Source organism: Cuculus canorus, chromosome 14, assembly GCF_017976375.1.
Source record: "Cuculus canorus isolate bCucCan1 chromosome 14, bCucCan1.pri, whole genome shotgun sequence".
Lineage (NCBI taxonomy): Eukaryota > Metazoa > Chordata > Aves > Cuculiformes > Cuculidae > Cuculus > Cuculus canorus.
In genome coordinates, this window is record NC_071414.1 from 14,059,818 (window position 1) to 14,080,156 (window position 20,339).

Sequence of the window (20,339 nt, forward strand, 5' to 3'; positions counted from 1 at the left end):
TTACAATATTTTTTCTTGTAAGGTGATTAGACTACTATTAAACCAGAAGTTGTTAAAGAAGGAAAGAGTAAAGAAGACAGGATCTAAGCTAGTTTCAATTCTTAAGAGTCAGAAAACAGAGTTTATGTGGGATCAGTCTGTTGTCTAGACACTTATGGTTGGAGGAGTTTGAATCTTCCTTGGAAAACTTACTTTTGTCAAAATTTTGGAGGACATGCCAGTCAAAAGGGCTGTTTGTTTTCTGTTGCATGGTTAAAATTATACAGTCTTAGGTTAGCAGCCGCAGAGACACAGCTAAAGAGAAAAGAAGGAGGTTATTCGCACATAGATAATAGACCCAAGGAGCTCCTTGCCAAAGGATTTTAGGGAAGTAAAAAGTCGACATGCCTTCAAGGAGAGGGACTGGGCAGGTACTCAAATGTAAGAACTAGTGAGATGTACTTGGTAGGAAAATTGCACATCAAGCCGACAGTACCCCCAAAACTAGCCCTCAGGTTTTGCACTTCTTCTATTCCAAACAGCTAATTTCTTTTCTGAATCTCAGCAGACAAAATCTATTACCATTGGAACCTTTTAATTTTAGAGAAATACAGTAAGGTATCAAGTATTCATAAACTATTTATTTTTACATAGCTATCATCCTTGCAGGATACAGTTTTTTGGCTCAGGAAGTGTGTTTGCAGAATAGTTGTCATTCAGGAAGAAATAAGAGCTTATAAAAATTCATGTACACTTAGTCCTGGTGCCAATAAATATATCTTTGGGATTAATATAGTCTTCAGAAAGAATATGGGATCAGATTCCAGCATACCAGGAAAGCGGGAAAATATTTTGATATCAATAAGAAGAGCAATTAAAATCCTATGCTGGATTTCAGGAGAAGAAAAATACAGTGTATAAAGAAGGCTGAAACATTATAGGAGTCTATTTCCACATGAATGACTAGAAAATGAGTTGGCTTTCTACCAATCAAAACTGTTTCCAAGTACTTGCTGCCGCAGACAACAGAAAATAAAAATCAAGAGAGATCTGAAAAAAAAAATCATGCCAACATTTTTCATTTGTTTGTGGATGTAGCATTGATGTAATTTTGTAAAAGCTTTTTGCACTAAGTATTTTTTTGGGGAGGTCGAGTTTGTCTGGTTTCCCACCCTCTGACAAATACAAGCATTTCACAGCTTGTCTAACATCCTGTTTTTCAGGCTCCCAGCTCTCTAAATCCCCCATTTCTGAGTCTCTAAATGCATCTGCTATGGGAGCTGATACAAGTAGCTGGAACCTCTTTTCTTACTCTATAATCTAATGCACTTAGCGAGCCAATGAATATGTGTGTAAGGAGGGGCTTTCTGGCGAAGGGACTCCTTACAGGGGAACAGCTGTCACAACGGCAAAACCTTAACCGAAGCCAGGCTAGCACACTCACTCACATCTCTCAGTGGCTTTGAGTCTCTAAGTCTGGCAAGACAACTCTCCCCTCTCTTCCTTTCTCTGCACAAAGCGAGAAAATTAGCACCAAGAAACTTAAAGAAGCTCAGATCTCAGTTGTGAAACGATTCAGAAGATCCAGTAATGGACTGGATCAGCAATACCTCCTGGTTAAATCACTTTGCTCTACATGAAGAATATTTCAAGAGGTATTTAAACAGCACTGAGGATTACTTAGCCTTCTTATGCGGGCCCAGACGGAGCCATCTGTTCTTGCCCATGGCTCTGGTGTACACTGTGATCTTCATTGTTGGAGTGGTAGGAAACTTCTTAGTTTGCCTGGTAATCCTCAAGCACCGGAACATGAAGACCCCAACCAATTACTATCTCTTCAGCCTCGCCTTTTCAGACCTGCTTGTCCTGCTTTTTGGGATGCCACTGGAAGTCTATGAGATGTGGAGCAACTACCCTTTCCTATTTGGGCACATCGGCTGCTATTTCAAGACAGCGCTCTTTGAGACGGTGTGTTTTGCCTCCATCCTCAGCGTGACCACAGTCAGTGTGGAGAGATACATTGCTATCCTACATCCTTTCCGTGCCAAGCTGGAGAGCACTCGCAAGCGTGCCCTGAGGACCATCATAGTGCTCTGGGTCCTCTCTGTCCTCTTTGCCCTTCCCAACACATGCACCCATGGCATCATGGTTCAGTATTTCCCCAATGGCACCCTGGTCCCTGGCTCTGCTACCTGCACTGTAGTCATGCCCATGTGGATCTACAACTGTATCATCCAGATTACTTCTTTTCTCTTCTATGTGCTGCCTATGGGGGTAATAAGTGTGCTGTACTATCTGATGGGGCTAAGAGTAAGTCCTACTCTAACTGTGCTCAGTGTTTCCTTACCTCGTTCTTGTGTGTTTGTGTTTGCATGTGTCTTTTAAGTGATTGCACATTTTTGTTGCCCATCCACTTTCCCAAAAAAATACAGAAGTAATTCAAACCTCTGGTAGCAGTGGATCCAACTCCTTTTTTGGTGTAATCCCATTCACAAATTAATATAGTTATGTTGGGGAATAATTTACCCCAATCTCTTTTCTTAAAAAAAACTACCATCACTGCTGCTTACATTTGAATGTTAATAATACATTCAAGTCTGTAGATTGATTTCAGCCTCTCAGAGTTTTGTACTTTTGCAGTAGTGACTAGAAGAAAATGTGAAAACAAGGAAGTGTAAAAAGAATAAAAAGGAGCAGGCTAGTGATTGAACCTTGTGTATTGTTTTGTTTTCCCTCTTCTTGTGACTGTGAAATTTCCATTGCATTACTTTGTTTTTTTCTTTCTCTGGAGATGGTGATAATATTCAGTTGTTAAAACTCACAAAGCTGTCATAAGCTGAAATACTACCTCATTGCTGCAGCTAGTAAATTCAGCAACTGTTTTATAGATCTATATCCTGGTTTCACCATTGATTAAGGCTACCTTAGATTTCATATTCATTCCCTCTTCAGGAAGTGAGACTAGTTTTACTGTGTACGCATCACTTTAATACGTGGATAAAACAATTGTTATCACAGTATAATGAAGCTATAGTACTTTTTTCTTCTTGTACATTACAAATATTTTGAAAATAGAAATCCTATCTCATTGCACTGAATATAACTTAAAGTTTAAAAAGCTGTGTCTGGGCACATAGCAAGAAAGGGATGAAATACATTAATAGAGAGGAGTGAATTTACCCAATAATGTGCAAGAAATTAAACCAAATCGTGTGCTGGCACATATACCATTTTGTTGTGCTGTTATCTGAACCTATATAGAAGCAATTTTTCCTTAATGAGGAAAAGGCACAAAGATTAATGGCCAGAAATCAATAGTACACAGTAAATCTTTGAAGCATGGGTTAAACTACCCCCTCAGCCCAGTGGCTGTTGTGGGGTCTTTACACGGTTTCATTAAAGATTTTGCAAAATAAGATCTTGGGGGAGGGAAAAATTTCTGAAGATACAGCTGTTTAAAAAGCGAAGAGAAATCCCCAAACTAATGAAAAGAAGTCTCGAAGACTGCAATAACTTCTGTTTGAGGCAACAGATATTCCTAATTCCCATCCCAGAAGAAGTGCTAAGTACCATACAAGAGCTGCTCCCTCAGGATTTCTATATGTTCACAGATATGTTGAGGCTGTTTTTCCCAAGGGCTGCAATGTCCATTATTTATGTACCTGTTTTTCTGTATATCCAACTCAGACTTCCAAGCCACAGCCATCCTAAGTATACCTGCATTGCACTCTAAATTACACTAGACAAGATAGCTTCTTTTTTTCCAATAGAAATTATAGAAGAATATTTTAAATACATATAGTTTTTCAAGAGAAGACACTTTTTTTTCTACTTACAGAGGATGAAATCTATGGAACCACATTCCAGAGTCTCCTGAGTGCCATGTATTGCTCATAGACTGTAGTGGGGAAGCTGAAAGTCGATCCAAAGGCTGCATAACAGCTCAAATTCAGCAGAGACACAGTCTTTGCAAGCCTAGGCTTTGTGGAAAGGGCATTTCCTTGCCAGAGGTTCTCCCTCAAGCTTTGCCAATGCTCAGGAGAGCCTCCGGATGCAATACAGAAGGAAGCAGCTGTGAGAAGTTAACAAATGGGGATCATATGGTAGCTGAGTTGATTTTGAATTTTATTCCTTGAAAAAAGGAAAAAAATATGTTTGTCTTTTTCACTGGGAAATTCATTGCCCGCAGAGACATCAGGTCCTCATTAGCAATCACTTCACGATCTACTTGGATATAATTTTAAGGCTTGATGTTTTAGTACTGCAATGTTATTGGTAATTGATAGCTTTAAAGAAGAGGGCATTGATGATTACACCGTAGTCTCATTAGATTTGTTTGTAATCTCATTAGATTTGGTTGTGGAAAAAAGCTGCTGCATCTTTCCTGGGATCCTTATCACAGGTGACTTCAGGAGCAATCCCTCAATCAGGCAGGCTCTTTCTTTAACCCAGTTCAGCTGTTGAGCTACTGGTTGCAACCTGTAGCCAAAAAGCTGAGGAGGAAGAGCAAAGGAGGAAAATATGGACATTGGGAAATGGCTGCTGGTAGACAGTAGTCTGCTGATAAAGATCAGGTGGCATTGCTTGGGAGTGAGTCTGCATTGCGGTGGGCTTCAATGGAAGGTCCTTATCCATTTCCTTCAAACTGATCTCAAATTGTACAGAAATGGGATACAGATTATCACTGGTTGTCTAAAACTCAGACTCTATTTAATGAGGATTTTTGGCAGTGAATGAAGAGAGATGAGATTTATTAATCCTACCTAGTTCAGACATTTGTGAAGGATCTAGATGATCAGATTGGTCTAGGTTGACATTCCTAGGCAGAACTATTCTTCTGCTAAGAGTCTTAGTGTCTCTTCCCATCAGTAATCCATTGGACACACCGGTAATTCTGATTTCTGCTGTCTTTGAATCAGGACACCTTATATTTGGCAACACACAGCTGGTCCAGATTTTATCATTAAAGTCTATTTTGCCTTCTAAGTGCCCAGCTTAGTTACTGCCTTTGGCTAATTTCTGCTGAGCACAGCACAGTCCTGGAAGGATCTATACCCTTTTCATGGAGGGCGTACAGCAAACCTTGCACCCACTGATGTGTTTTCCTTTGCAATAAGGGTGAGCTGAGGGTGCACCCAGGCTGCAGTTCAGCAGATAGGTGGCAGCTGCTTCAGCTAAGTCAAAGAAATAGGCAGGATTATGTGCTTTAGCACAAGCCACGTGGCTTTTAAACATCAATTTTTCCATCAGATGGAGAGAAAGATTTGCCACCACTCTTGTCAGCTATGCCATGGAGCTTACAGAAAACAGTTCTGCTTTTCCTCAGTGGCCTCACTAGGTTTGCCTGGGGATGGGTGAGGCACTAATTTCACTCTGCCTTTTGATTTCTAGCATGAAACGCTGTGGCTGATAAAGATGGGGTTGGGGAAGAAATCCAATTTTCAGCTTCTTGCTTCAGATACTTTTAATTCTTTTGCAGTGAATGGGTAACATTCATCTCCAGGCAATTCTACATAGCCTTAAATATCCACAGTCATGTAAAAGTAACCCCTACCTTGGCTGGAGTTCTCCCTCTGTCAAACCACTGGAATGAACTCAAGTTACAACCTTTGCCAAGGGCTTATTTCTTTCTTCTTTCCTCTTTGTCATAACTCATTGTTTTATTAAATTGCAACTGCTGAGCTTTTCTAACTAGTTACACCTCCATCTATTAGCACTTGAGGCTAAAGAGGAGCCTCATAGTAACATCAAAATGACCAGAGGAAGGTGAAAAATAAAGATGCTTTTGTGTCTGGTTTATCATAGCATCAGAGCACTGTATTCTCTGAGGCACCGGAATATGCCTGGAACACATTACTGTTGAGACTGAAAACCACTGAAGAGAAACTAAGGATTTTAATCAATCTGAGCAGACATTTATCGCGAGGTGTGTTTCGAATCAGCTGAGCCTCTTCCTTAAGCAACTATGGCTATGACTCAAAGGGAATAATGTAAAACATGAGAGACTGAATTGCACTACAATTGAGTATAATTTGATATAAAGATCTTTCTCTTTTATGGGTTTTATGAATAAACAGAACATTGAAAGAAGGTCTCATTTGATTATGATTACAGAACCATATTTTTAATCACAAATCAGGAAGCAAAGTCGTACTGTAAAAGGCAAAAGAAAATGTCACAACCAGCATCTTTTCACAAGATTTTTAAAAATCCAGATTGATTCTCTCTTTTCCCTCATTCCATGTAAATAAAAAGTTTTGTTTCCAGTTTTTCTCAGCTGAAAAAATTGTTACTCCAAATCTGTTGGCTAATCTGAAGCTCCCACTTCAGGAAGCTGAGCCAAATCATGCACTCTCAATGGGTTATTTTTTTTAATAACCAAAGCAATTGTGATTATGTAGCTCTAGTCTTTTCATCACCAAAGCACCCATGCTCTCACCATAAGCCTTTTGGGGAAGCATTTCAGGATCAGATCATTATTCTTCATGATCAATTTTTAGTAAAGACTAGTAGAGAGAAAAAAAAAACCCTTTGTTGTAATTGAACAGTGTGGCTGAACCTGTGCACATCATGAACACCAGCTGTTTGCAAGAGAGCATTCATGGGTTTTGTTCGTTAAATGGATTGAATATTAATTAATCCAGACACTCAGGACATTAAATGAACTCCCTTGTAGGAATTTTTTCAGTCTTTCCAGCTGTGTTTCGCTGAGGCCTTTCTGAGTATTTTTTTGGATCATGGTTTGTGCTTGATTGTAGGGAACACATTTAGGAAAATAAGCAAAGAATATTTTACTAGAAGAGAAAATAATGCCTAGCAAAATACTGTTGAAATTGGACACAAACTGTGAACCAAATATTGACTCATTGAGAAAGGACAAATGCAAACTGAAATATAAATTTGTTGTAAGTATGCAGTCTCAGATCCATAAAATCTGCAGATTGATTAGAATCTAAAACTTCAATGTTTCTCTAGGCTAAAACTGAATTTAAATGTAGATTTTTTTTTATTGTGCCCTAAGTTGCCCCAGATTTTGGCTTCTCAGATACAGCTATCAAAATATTTAACAGGCTCCATCTCATGAGGATGTCATCTCCTGTCTGAGATCTCCTTCACTTTCCTTCTTTTTGCCAGTTGAAAGGAGACAAATCTTTGGAACTGGAGGAAATGGCTATGAATGTTCAGAGACCATCCAGGAATTCAGTCACCAAAATGTTGTGTAAGTACTGAGTCATTCTGTGTTTTTTTTACTACAGACAAGAGGGTAACCAGATCCTGAAACAAATTCATTGCATACAGAGGTTATGAGATCAGTAGCTGTGATCAAAAGAGAAAAAAAACACAACCAAAAAAGGCTTATTGCTCTTTTATCTGGACTTACAGGGCACGGGAGTGAAACACCATGGCTATCAAAAGACACAGAAAGCATATTTTCTTCCCCAGCACAAGAAGCAAACCTACATGGTAGTGAACCATATCTTTCCATAACTGACTTGTTGTTCTTTTCTCCTTTCTCCATTCTAGTTGTCCTCGTGATGGTTTTTGCTGTCTGCTGGGCTCCATTCCATATAGATAGACTTTTCTTCAGCTTTGTTGTTGAATGGACTGAGCCTCTGGCTAATATATTCAATTTAATTCATGTGGTATCAGGTAAAGCTTTCCTATTCCATTTCCACTGGTAAAAATGTGAGCCATTTACTTGAAATATGCAGTCATTCATTTTGTAGGTGACATGAACCATGCACGGGAAAGCTTCAGGGGTTTGGTAGACAGTGAGAAGTTGCACCTGAAATAAAAACTGCATGCAAGTTTCTGCAAGTTTCAAGATCTGGGCATGTTGTCGAATACAATTATCTGAATATTCACAAAGAAGGAGGAAAAAAACCCAAAATATGATATCATGCATCATTTCCAGTTGCTATTCCTTCTTGGGAATGTTCAGAAATTAAGTTTGCTGTCATTCACCTGTTTTTAATGAATACACAACAGCAGGCATCATCCTCCAGAAGGTCTCAGGCAAATGGGAAGCCTCACCAAATGGTAAGACAAAACTTACATTCTGCTCAGAAATGAGTGATATAATCAAATGTTTACAGCCCTGCCAACTACAAAAAGAAGTGCTTTTTCAAAGAGGCATCATATTTTCAGTCTGCCATGGGAAAGCACTGAATGTGGCCATTAGGCAGTTCAGACAAATCCAATCTTAAGCAATTGTCCTGGCATGCTGGAAGAAATTAACTCCTCTTGGCTGGAAGTTATCCTCTGGCAGCTCTGATGGGGGCACAAGCTGTGCAAATCCTGCTGTGGGGATAAGGGCTGTGCTGGAGGCAGGTCAGTACAGCTCAACAGAGAGCTTGCTCCTGAACAGCTGGAGAGACTGAGCTCTAGTTAGTACTCTCTCCCGTTCTTCCTTCCCTGTGGGCAGCAGTGCCTGAGCTGTAGCCTTGACAAGACACCCCTCTGCCTCTGCCTGGGTGGTAACAGGCAGAGATGTGCCGTCACTGCCTCCACCTTTGTCTCAAAGTTTGGTGGAAGGGTATAGGCACTGAAAAGATTTTTCCTTTTCTGAGATCATTTTACATGCAAATGAGGTCTCTCTCTCTCTCCTTTCCCCCACCCTTGCTCTCTTAGGTGTTTTCTTCTATCTGAGCTCTGCCGTGAACCCCATAATTTACAATCTATTGTCCCAGCGCTTCAGGATGGCTTTCTTCAGTGTGATTTCTCCTTGCTGCAAGCACTGGGCCCCTAAAGATCCCACTAGCAAGACTTCTGCTCAGCAGAGTGTCCTCATGGTTGAGGACCACAAACTCATGGACTCTGCTGAAGACACAAGTCTCCCTGGCATGCACAGGACATCTGTCAGCAGTTATCAGCTCTCCACTGGTCTGTGATGTTCCATGTTGTGATCCACATAAGAGACAAGTTAAAGAAAATTACTTGAAGAAACTAAAAGAGAAGAGACCTTCCTAGAAGATTGATTTCAGCAAGAAGAGCTCACACAGGTGTCTTGTTGAATGAATGAACAAGGAGACTGTAATTAGTAGGTGACTGAGAAGCCCTTTATTACCCTCAAGCTATTAGGAAGGCTGGAAATCTGAGTTTACTGGCTTGCAACATAAGCCTGCAAAGAGCTGCTCTGGAAGAATGAGATGTACTCCCAATGTTATCAGCACAGGAGGGACACAAAGCTTATCAAAGTCTTACCAAATGGCTTTTTGTGCACCAGCCTAAATAAACATCATTTTTTTCTTAGTTTGAAATGGGGCAGATGGCTGTGCAAACTTCGTCTACCCGTTCTAGCTTTAGGTAAGCCAGTCTCACTTCCCCCTCCTATGACTTTCTCAAGGTGTGGCTGTTGCAAGCCTCTCTTGGCAACATGAGCAAATAGGTATGAACAAGAGCAGCTCTGAGCCGGGCTGCTAAATGTCAGATACCAGCACGAGCAATAGCTATTTCTGGGTCAGGAGAACCAGGAAGCCAATAATTGTAAAATAAATGTAAAGCACACACATATGCTTTCTGAGCTAGGTGAAGATTTGAGTGGAGTGTGGTGTTTAATTCCTTGAATCACTTTGTTAAAGAAATCTGACCTTTAATGGGTTATTTTTAACAACTCAAAGTCACTGCCATATCTTCTCATCCTATGTCTGACAATATCTACATAATGCAGAAATGACACATGCATGCCATAAATCCATCTATGTTACCTGGGATATAGCTCTGAATTAATTTTTTTGGTGTTGTCCTAGAGGGTGTTTTTATCACATTTAATTTGGCATCAGTGAAAAGAAGTGACAATTATAACCAAAAAAGCTAATGAGATTTTTGGCCAAAAAGCAAAAGCAAATATGAAAACTTTTAGCCTTGCATTAAGTCAAACTTTCTGTGAAAGTGTTATTGGAGGAGGCGTGTCAAAATTATTCTGAATTCTGATGAAAAAGAAAATAGATACAGTGAAAAAAAAATGTGGTCTGGCTTGGGGTTGGGTGCTCCAAATTAAGTTCCCTGTGACTTCTCTGTGCACAGCTCAGTACTCCCTCGTTCCTGAAGGGGATCTCTGGAGAGCAGTCTATGTATTTTGTCCCAGAAAAGTAGTCTATGTCCACTACAGACTTTTCAGAAGGTCAGTACTTGAGTTATCACTCTGCTCTGAGATTTACCTGGTTGAATTTTGGAAGCTGGATCCAAACATAAGAATACTGGGAAGATGGATAAAGATGTCATGAAAGCCGACGATGTGCCTTTATATATATTTCTAGCAGCTTTCATAGCCACGTGCTGAAAAATGTTGGCAACTGGCTGAGAAAAACTCCTGTTGCAAGAAAACAGAGAACAACTCACTTTTCCCCGAAGTGGTCTTGTCTGACAAAAATATATTTTTTTGAAATCAAGCATGACTTCCTAGACAGAACTATCGATTGATTTATTTCTCTGCTTCTGCTTCCTTCTGGGAAACGGACAAGCGCGTGAGCAGGAAGCGTGGAGAGCAGGGTCAACACTCCAGCACCGTGAACAAAACATAGACAGTTTGAAATGTGTTGCAAGAAGCACTCAAAGGAGAGAAAAATTGCTTGCATTGCCAATGAATGATACTCAGATCTAATGCCAGGTTCAGTACTGTTAAAAAAAACACATTATGACAGCAAATGGACAATTTTGTTAAGTTTGTAGGGAGAGGTTTTGGACACTACTGTGTTTTGAAGTGTTTAAATTATGGTTTATCAGTAAAACTAAATGTATACATCAGCTGCAGAACTGGTTGTATGTATCTGTATGTAACATGATAGCAAATATACTAGAGTCTCTCTTCATGTGTCTGGTCCATCCTCCAGCAATCCTTGTGCTTCTTGTTTCTCCCACTGATTTCACAGGAGTAGCAGAAGATGCACATTCCCTGGATGTTCAATCAGCATCAAGTGCAGGACACAAAGGACTGACTACAAATCACAGTACCTAAAATGAATGATGTAGATCTTTTTCAGCTATTATATATGAATGAAAGTACAGCACTAATCCCAGTGTGGTTTATTGCATTCAAGTGTTCTGCACAACTACCTCTTCGGGGGGCGGAGGGGGGATATGTTAGAAACTGGTCAACAGTTGTCATAGCTAAGAGAAGGTCCCAAAGCCCAAACAAAGCTCTACCACCTTTAGGGTTTGCAACATTTCTTTGCAAGCTTCTAATTTGTCTTCCCTTACTCCTATAGGAGCTGGTAAGGACAGGAAAGATAACTGTCTTGCCATAGGATGTGCTAAATAGTTGCCTAAACTCCATGGAAAGTCTCAAAATGGAAGTTTTTTCATGCTGCTGTTGACTGCAGTGCAGGTGGGTTGGGTAGCACTGAGTAACTGCAGCAAAAAAAAAACCTGTATGCATCATAGTTTTGGGAAATAGAACTCCCTAGTCTTTCCATGAGGAACGAAATAAAACACCAAAGCAGGAATCTGAAGGTATGGTTTATTTAATCACATACAGACTGGAGTTTCTGTTAGATAGCCAGGGAAATACTAGATGCAGAGGGGGTGGTTGAATATGAATTAACTTGGGCTTATACTGCAAACTTCAGCTTCCCCCAGGCCTTGCACCACTGTTTTCTCCCAGCTCAAGTTGCAGAAAAACAGACTACAGACGCAGTGATATGTACATATTTACATTACAGCAGCAATGACAGGACCTTCCAGTGGGACTTAGACACATACAGCACTCAGTGGGGTGACAAGAAGCTGTTCCTCGGCTGCTCTGCAGTAAGCATCTATCTCTATGCTCTTAGCCTAAAGTAATGCAAATCAGTTTGTGTTCCTGCATACAACAAAGATGAAGAGGCAGTTGACATTGGTCCAGTCACATCTAGTTTGCTTATATACCTCAGCCCCAAAATGAGGCGCTGAGTTGCATGGAGCTCTCTCTCTGCATATAACAAGAAATAGTCCCTAAGGTGGGTCTGACATGGCAACCTACCAATTCCAAGTAAACCTACGACATTACTCCAAGAGACAGCAATGATTGCCATACATGATTCAGTCTTAGCACACTCCACTTTTTTTTACAGCATCTCTTACATTAACAGCAAGGAACACTCATATAAGCATTAGCTTCAATCTGGTTTCTTCAGGTCTCATTTCTTCCCTTATCTCCCCTCACATGAGGAACAGGTATACTGAAGAATCATCCCCTCCCTGTCTATCCCTGCCTTTTTGCCACTGAGAAATTCCCTGCAACTCCATTCACCAGCTGTGGGGTTTTCACAGTGTATTTATATTCCAGTCCCGATTTCAATTACCTGGCTAACCTTTTCAATTTTCACACAGAGTGAGAATCAGAAAACAGCAGCCCTTTATTACAGCTCACACTGGCAGGGAATATTTCACCCCCCTTTTCTCTCCTGTATTTGCAGGAAAGCTCTGTCAAATTCAAACAAACTCATTGATCATAACTTGTCTATTTACTTATGCTTTGCTGACTATTAAGTATTCCAGTTCTTTTTGCAGATCCCTTTTCTATCCTCCTTTTGGCTTGAACAAGCTATATTTTGGATCATTTCTAAAAGCTGTGGAAAAGCAGTTTCAGTCTTCACCCTGGTGTGTTGCTCCAGTGGGAACTCACACCAGGGCCAAATACTGGAGAAAGAAAAAGCCTTGTGCTTCGAGCAGGGCTATTTGCTGACCTTTGATAAGCAAGACATGGAGGCAGCCAGTCCCTACTTGCATATCTCAGAGGACTTCCCACTGGAGGCTCAGGGCTTCAGAGGGGTTCCCTTAAATCAGGGGGCAAGTCAGCCACAGGACACCATTCTGCTGATCCCAAAGCCACTGCTCTGCCACTAAATTGTACTGGCCACAGCTGTCACCTGCACAAGGAGTAATCTTTCTCCTCCATTTTGCCTTTTCAATTCTCCAAGTCATGCTGCTTCTCTTATCTTCTTCATTCTTATGAGCTCTTAGTACAGCTCTCATTTTCACACTTGTGCTCTGTCTACCCCATTACTCAGCCATCCAACTCCTAAAAATGGTTTATTTGATGGTGGGGGACACGACACTTAGTGCAATAAATCTGCTTCTTAGCAACCCCTTCCCCTTCTTCTCACTCTTCCTTTGTTATTTCCAGCTCATTATCTTCGCTCATGTTCAACTCCAAATTAACTTAATTACAGACAGATTTCATATCTCTCTGAACCAGAAGGGGCACTTGTAAAACATCCCTCCAGCCGATGTTAAACGAGGGCCTTGGCCTATGCTAAGTATTCTCTGGGAAAGGCAGCTCAGTTGTGTCTGTTCTGCTCCCTTCAGAGACCTCTCCCAGTTGCTCAGAGCTCCCGCCTTTCTTTTGAGCTGCTTTTAAGTGAGGCATTTCATCTACCCATTTTCCAGCCTGTCCAAATTCATCACAACCAGCCACAACAGACATCTGTATAAATCGCCAGGCAAATGCTTCTCTTATGCAGATGCCGAGGGCACTGCAGTCTTTCCACCTCCTCTCGCCATATTCAGTTAGGCGAAAAGTGCCTGTTAGAATCCAATGTGAGTGCAAATCTGAAGTAAAACTGAGACATATTCAGTCTAAACATTGTATGTACTCAGCTCAGGATGACCTCCTAATACTTGCACATTTGGTAGGCCAAAGATCTCTTTTGCTTAATATACTGATGATAGTTCACTCCTTGAAAATCCCCTCTGAGATGAAAATTCACTACCTGGATTAGATCCAGGACAGCCCCTCATATGTCGTCCTCTCCCTAGCTGGTGATAACAGGTTTCCTTGGGAAATAAGGAACAGAATCTATCTCTAACACTTAAGGGTTTTCTCACCTTCTAGCAGTCAAAGTTGCATTGCTGTATCTTACCATTCACAGAAGATCTCCGCTGGCAGAAGTACCTTCTTCCTTCTGCTGAAGGTCAAGTAACCATCACTCAGCCACAACACTTCTTACCTGAGCCCATCAAGTTTTGTCACGGTGTCAGTGATTCCTCATTGATAGAAGCAGGATACTGCTTTGAGAAGAAAGAAGAGAGATCTGTATACAAACAGTGAGGAAAGATTTGTGAGATAGCAGCACCCCACAGACTTGTGTTGAGGGCACGTAAAATACTATGAAGTCATATTAAAGACTTAGGGGATGTCTGCAGGGGTGGTGGGGCTGGAACTAAACTCCCACCAGCAACATAAAAGGCAGGGAGGGTTTTGTGGCAGTTATTAGAGGAGTCAGAGAGCTGTATTTCTACCATTAGAAGACTCCTGTGGTCTCTGGGAATGAAGGAAAGCCCCAGTGTTTCTTCGTGCAGGTGGTTCCTCCTCATTTACGTTAGCATTCTGCCCAGCTCTTCGCTGACCTGGAAAATGGAACCACAAGTTAAATTGGCACGTGTGTCCCCGCTCAGCCTACAAAGGTAGAGTTGCAAGTCAGGCACATACACTTGAGTTAACTAACTTGAACATTAGCAGCAGCGCAGCTAGAGTAGAAGCCTTCCCGAGGCTCTGGTGTCTGACCCAGGCTGCTAATGGGAATGAGACAAACTGCTGTGAGGACAATATATCCCATGAACTGCAATCTAGTCTTTGTTGCTAGTCCTGGTCTTTATGCAGGATAGCACCTCATTCAGAAGGAAACTCTTTCTCCCACAAAAGCTTCAGACCCTTCTCTTTCTCTGGTGCTCTTTGCTTGGTCATCACTTTGCTGTGTCCCTAACTGCTCTGCAGGGAGAGCAGTCACAACTGGGATAATTCATCTCTATTTCTCTAAGATATATTTAGAATAATCTATTCCAGTGCACCCATGTTGCATTTGTCAGCTCAGCAGGAGAATGTTCCTATGGTCTGTTTTTAGGCCAGAAAGGCTGAAGAAGGCAAGGAGCAAATATCTGCCCTGAAATCTGCAAGTGAGGCCTCTAAACATCATTTGTGCACATCTTCTCCAGATTTACAAGCCAACTACTCTAGTCAGTGTCCACTGGAGGTCAGTCTTGTGCCATGAAAACCTGCATGGGGAGGGAGGCAGTGGGATGCCCTGCGATTCCAGCAGCCTTGGACTTGAAGCCTGTGTGCATGGTGCACAAGATGCCCCGAGAGAGAGCTTCTTCCACCTGCCTCAGTGTGGATTTATGATTTAGAGATTTTTCATGCTTTCATTTTCTTCTTAGCTTGCTCAAAAGTATCCATTGGTCTATTGCAGGATGAGCTCTACAAGGGAGATGCATGTGCTGTTTAATCAGCACACTGCAGGATCGCAGAAAAGCAAGGATGCTCTTCAGGTCCAAGGAAATTTGTAAAGTGACACCACATAGGTGGTGAGTCAGGCTTGGCCACCTATCCAAGCTGACCTGAAAAATATTCACATTTTTCAGGGCAATTCTTTCTCTTTTGGTTTTGTTCCACAGGTGAATGGCATCATTGTTATATACAGATTGCACCCTCTGGATGAGAGATCAGCATATTGATGCACAACCAAAACAAATATAAGTCCAGATATACATAATCCAGAGCCATATTCCTTGTCAGTGGCAGTAATTAAGATTTCCTACATTGAACTCCATTTAAAGAGTCATCTCTTATTCAGTGACACCCTTCAATAACGGCTCAGCTGATATTTGATGGGAAACAAATATTTGATGGGAAACAAAGTCCTTCAACTACACATTTGATAAAACACATTTTTGCCCTGCAAAAATAAAATAAAATCTATGGCTTTACTGCAGCATCCCACAGGTGCCAGTGCAAATTCAGCTCTGGCTCTACCAAGTGAATTCAGCTCTTCATAACTCATCTGTCTATATGAAAATAGACATCCATATGGCCTCCACAGAAAATGGGGACTGAAGTGCCCAGTTGTGATCTCCTCAGGTTACTATTCCACACATCAGTCTGTGGCCCAGATATTTTTTTATTTCACCTTCACTTGACTTAATTTTTCTGTCTAGATCAAGGATGATGGGGCTGTCCTTTGCCCTGCCTCCAGTCAGGCCACACATCATCCACACACATTCACTGACACTCATGACTGAAATGACAGCCAGCACTGAACAAACCTTCTGTTGGCCCCTTCTACGAGAAGCCTTAGGCATAGATTTCTTCTGCTTTGTCGTAAGAGACAAAAAGCCATTTCTTTTCTGCTATTTTTCTAGCACAGCAATAGAAATATTGATCCTAACCATTGGCCTCTTTCCTGTGAATAATCAGTTATCCTTTAGTGTTAAACAAACTGCAATTATGCATTCTAAACAACCAGAAAACCACAAGGGTTAAGGTACCTTCTGATCTCTTACCTCTTATTCCATTAGTATTCATGATTGAATGGCCTTGTGCACACATCTTTCCAGAAAAAGAAAGCCTCCATCTCTCTGTCCTTCTCCAATCATACTCACCTCCTGTATCAAGGAACGGTGAAGTTCTTTCTGAAACCAGGCAGTTCTTCAGAAGGACTGGAGAAGATGGGGAAAAAAAGGGTGGGGATACTGCAGCAACTGAGCTCTCCATAATATTGGCTCTCCATAACTTGGAAGCAAACCCACAGCATGGCCATGGCACTGGAATCAGTACTTGGAAGACGTGAAGCGAACCAGACCAGATTCTTGGCAGCCCACTGATGACAAGATAGTCAGAAACCAGGCAAGCAGTGGGTAGGAACAGACACAAGAAGACTGTTGATTTTGGCAGAGCCCATCAGGCACCCTTGCAGCAGCCCTTGGGTGCTGCCATCGTGCTGCATACTGGAAACTGTGCTAGGAGAGCATGATGCACTGTTCTCAGTATGATTCTTATTGCCAAATTACATACCAACAAGCTTGGGCCAGGGAGAGACATCCTTTGCTTTGCATATTAATCAGCTTTACATGTAGAAGTGAAACAAGCTTACTGAGAGGAAAGAAACATAAGCCTCTGTCATTTTGCCCTCAGGATCTACCACTAGCTCTTTGGTCCTTCCTTTCACAAGTTGGACATTTTAATTCCTTTTCTTTTTTGTTTTACGGGGAGGGAGGTTGTTGGGTTTTTCCACCCCCTCATCCTGTGCTGCAACAGCTCTGCTAGCAGGAAATGTAATACATCTTCCTTCACGTGGCTGTTCAGGATCTTTGCAACTGATGGCTCATTACCACTTTCTTACGGGGTATTTTCTTATGAACATTTTGTACCTTTACAGATGGGACTGAACCACTTACCTCTATTAATAAATCACAGTAGCTGAAGCCCTGATTTACTGCCAGGCTGGACCAAATGCGGAATTTACTAAGCGTGCTGCAGACAAAAGGTTTCAACGAGTGATATATTTAGCTGTCCATATTTAAAGAAGGATTGGAAGGAAAGAAAGCGTTTAGAAAGTATCTAGGTAAAAAATAGCTGTGTGGAAGCAGAATAACTGCTAGACTCTGTAAGCAGGACCCAACTTCATGTTTCTTGGCTTATTTGCTCCATTGATCTGCCCAGCACATTTCAGAGTCAAGATTTGCTCAGCTTTCTTACGACTCTGTCTCTCCATCTGCCATACCCCAGCTGCCTTTGCACTCCAGTGCTGCAGGCTGAGTTCTGTTCATGACTCAGTGACAAACTTCTGCCCTGGGCATAACTGCATAAAGAAATCCTTTTGCTAAAACACTGAGGGATACCGGTGTGTCACTCTTCAAGGATGCTCTGAGGGAAATAGTGCTTTTTTAGAAATGCTAAAACAAAAGGGTTTATGGATGTTGGGAGGGTTTTTTAAAATTTTATTCTAGCAGAAGCAGCTTTTCAATCCATTTATCAAGCTGCCTGCAGCTCACATTTCAAGGCTGATGAAGAGATAATAAACAATGAGCCAAAAAAAATCCTTTGAAAGGTGTACCCAGAGCAGCTTAATAAATAAAAGAAGGCAGGTTAAAAAGAAGAAAAATCATCAGTGCAAGTTTTGGCTTTCCTCTGCTATTCATTTTATAGCATAAATTTAAATAAATGAATGAAGCAGGTTGGTGGAATCACTCTTTCATTCTCAGATTCATCCTCTGAATTCTCAGTCCTGCTTGTGAATTCATCTTTCTACACTGGCTCATGTCTTCCCTGCTACCTTCCAAATTGCCCTTCAAACTGCCACTTTGAAATTTATAAGCATATCCATCAGGCTCTGCAGACCCCCAGAGTTTCATTCCTGATTGATGAAAACTCCTTATGGAAACTCCTGTGCAATAAACCTCAATGCAGCTGGACACCTGGTTGCCAGCTAGCTTAGGCGATGCCAACCATTATACTGTTCCCTTCCCATTGCCCTTACAGAGAAGACCTTGGAGTTTGCACTAAACTTTCATCTTCAATAAAAGAGATATTGCTCCTGCATATCTTCCTGGAGGTTTCAGTCCTATATTTGTTGTTTCTCTGGGTACAAGGACAGCCTTTGCTTATATTGGGATTAAGTGTTGTTTGCCATGCTCTCTTTTCTATTTGGATTCATGGATACCCAGCAAGCTGGGAGACCTCTCCAGTCCCTTCTTTGGTATTTTGTGCTATTGACCTCTGACAATGAAGTTACTGCAGTTCTTGATTTGGTTATCAAGATCTGATAGACATCCAAACTGGATGTCCAGGTGCAAGTTTCAACTCTCTCCTCCCGCAAGCTGTCACCACGTTTCACTAAACTGCAGGAACTCTTCTTTGGGTCTGATTCTTCCTTCAGCTAATCTCAGTTAAGACTGATGGCCTTCAGCAGATATCATTAAGATCCTGTTAGCAATAGAGAAAACAAAGAGTGAGTTGTAGACAGAAGAAAACTTTGAAAGATGGTGAAAAAATCAGAGAGAAGTAGGAAGAAAAAGACAAGCACTGAAAAGGAAAGAGAAAAAAAGAAATTATAATAAAGAACTAGAATGAGAATAATATAGAGAGGGAAAGAGGAGAGGGAAGGGGAAGGGAAAAGACAAAAGAAAGGCCCAGAAATATGTATCAAGAAAAATCCATGCTGTTTTTCACTAATGCTTCACCAGATGGAAACGGTATGAACAATAATAGAACCTCTAAGCTCCAGAACAAAAGGTGAAATAATTCAAGCAACACTTTCAGATTAAAAAAACAGTGAAAGGACTTTGATTTCTTTCTCAGCCTTTCTTTTCTTTCTATATATATAGAAAATAACCTCATCCACTTACATTCTGTGGCTCCACACCACAAAAATTTAAATAAAAGAATGAAACCACCCTTCAGTGCAGACACAAAATAAATCAGAGGCCTCAGTGCTTTCTCATTGTTGCAGCTAAGTCCTGTCTACACATTTATTTATTTTTAAATTTTGCCTCCCTCCTTGCACTCCAGAGACCATATCCCATGAAATGTCGGGTTATCAAGTTAACTGTGAATAATTCATGAGACAATTATAAAACATTTACACCAGAATGTTATTATCTTGCAACGGAAAGAAAAAAAAAAAAGCCAAATACTTAATGTCCTCCAACATTCATGGCAAGCCTCCTGTGACGGCAATGTTCTTTATCACTAAAATTAAATGGAATTAATCTTCAATACCGATTTTATGGCTACTAGCACAGATTCACAGGAAAAAAAATCCTCAGATAATATGGAAACATAAATATACATTTGTGTGTGTCCATGTGTTTATGCACACACATATATATGGGAATCTTTACACATGCCTAAAGAGGAGATTCAATTTCAGTCTTGCTTCTCCCCCAGACATACTCTAAGGCATAAGGGACAGAAGCTTTTATGCTCAAGGGATGTATTCAGCGCATGCTAATGGGTTGTTAGGATCCACACACAGAGGCACAGAGCTATAGGCTCAGCTCTCCATCTAGACTGAAGAGACAGAGCTGTGCATGGAGTGAGGAGTTGTTGTGACTCATGGAGACAGACGGTCTCTCACAAGTGCAGACTTAAGCACACGTGGTGAAGATACACAGCAAACTGCAGCATTCCGCACAATACGCTGAGGGACTGTGGGAGGATATAAGGTTTTCATCCTCACGTCCTTTCACTGTAAAGGGTATATTTTCTCCCTTCATCCAGAAGGGGACCTTTAGTCACATTCCGTTCCCTTTTTTGCAGTCTAGAGTTTACTTAGAAACGAATATAACAATAAATTTCAGTTTTACACTGGTGTCATCAAGCTCCAGATTTGGCCTTGTACACGCATCCAAAATTAATGCTGCTGTATGTGGCTATAAAGGCTCTTATGAAAGGCAAATCTGACAAGTCAAATCTCTAGTCCAACAAGCATAACTGACAATTAGGATTTATGCAGCCTGGATAACAGCTCCTGTGTCACCTTCCATCAGGACCTGAGGCCAGAGGAGTGTCTGGGAAAATTCTCAAGGCCATGCCTTCCCTATTTGCGGGTCATCCCTAGTTGTCACAACACTCCGGAGAGCTTTAATAGGCATATACAGAAAAA

General features: G+C 41.2%; 1 protein-coding gene across 2 annotated transcripts; it reads left to right on the forward strand.

Moving 5' to 3' along the window:
* The first annotated feature begins 1,569 nt into the window (after positions 1 to 1,569).
* NMUR2 (neuromedin U receptor 2) lies at positions 1,570 to 10,146 on the forward strand. 2 transcript variants are annotated; one of them, XM_009561412.2, is made up of 4 exons: positions 1,570 to 2,289; positions 7,114 to 7,198; positions 7,504 to 7,629; positions 8,611 to 10,146. In XM_009561412.2, exons 1-4 carry the CDS (start codon positions 1,570 to 1,572, stop codon positions 8,868 to 8,870), a joined length of 1,191 nt encoding a protein of 396 aa, XP_009559707.2. In that variant the 3' UTR covers positions 8,871 to 10,146. The 2 variants fall into 2 exon arrangements, 1 of the variants encoding a protein (XP_009559707.2); XR_008452346.1 differs by lacking the exons at positions 1,570 to 2,289; positions 7,114 to 7,198; positions 7,504 to 7,629 and adding an exon at positions 7,759 to 8,019 and having other exon boundaries at positions 8,611 to 8,741.
* The last annotated feature ends 10,193 nt before the right edge of the window (positions 10,147 to 20,339 follow it).

Coding starts and splice junctions, on each gene's coding strand:
- NMUR2 (XM_009561412.2), top strand. CDS start 1,570: ATGGACTGGATCAGCAATACCTCCTGGTTAAATCACTTTGCTCTACAT. Junction 7,199..7,503: donor TTCAGTCACCAAAATGTTGT/GTAAGTACTGAG, acceptor TCTCCATTCTAG/TTGTCCTCGTGATGGTTTTT. Junction 7,630..8,610: donor TTTAATTCATGTGGTATCAG/GTAAAGCTTTCC, acceptor TTGCTCTCTTAG/GTGTTTTCTTCTATCTGAGC.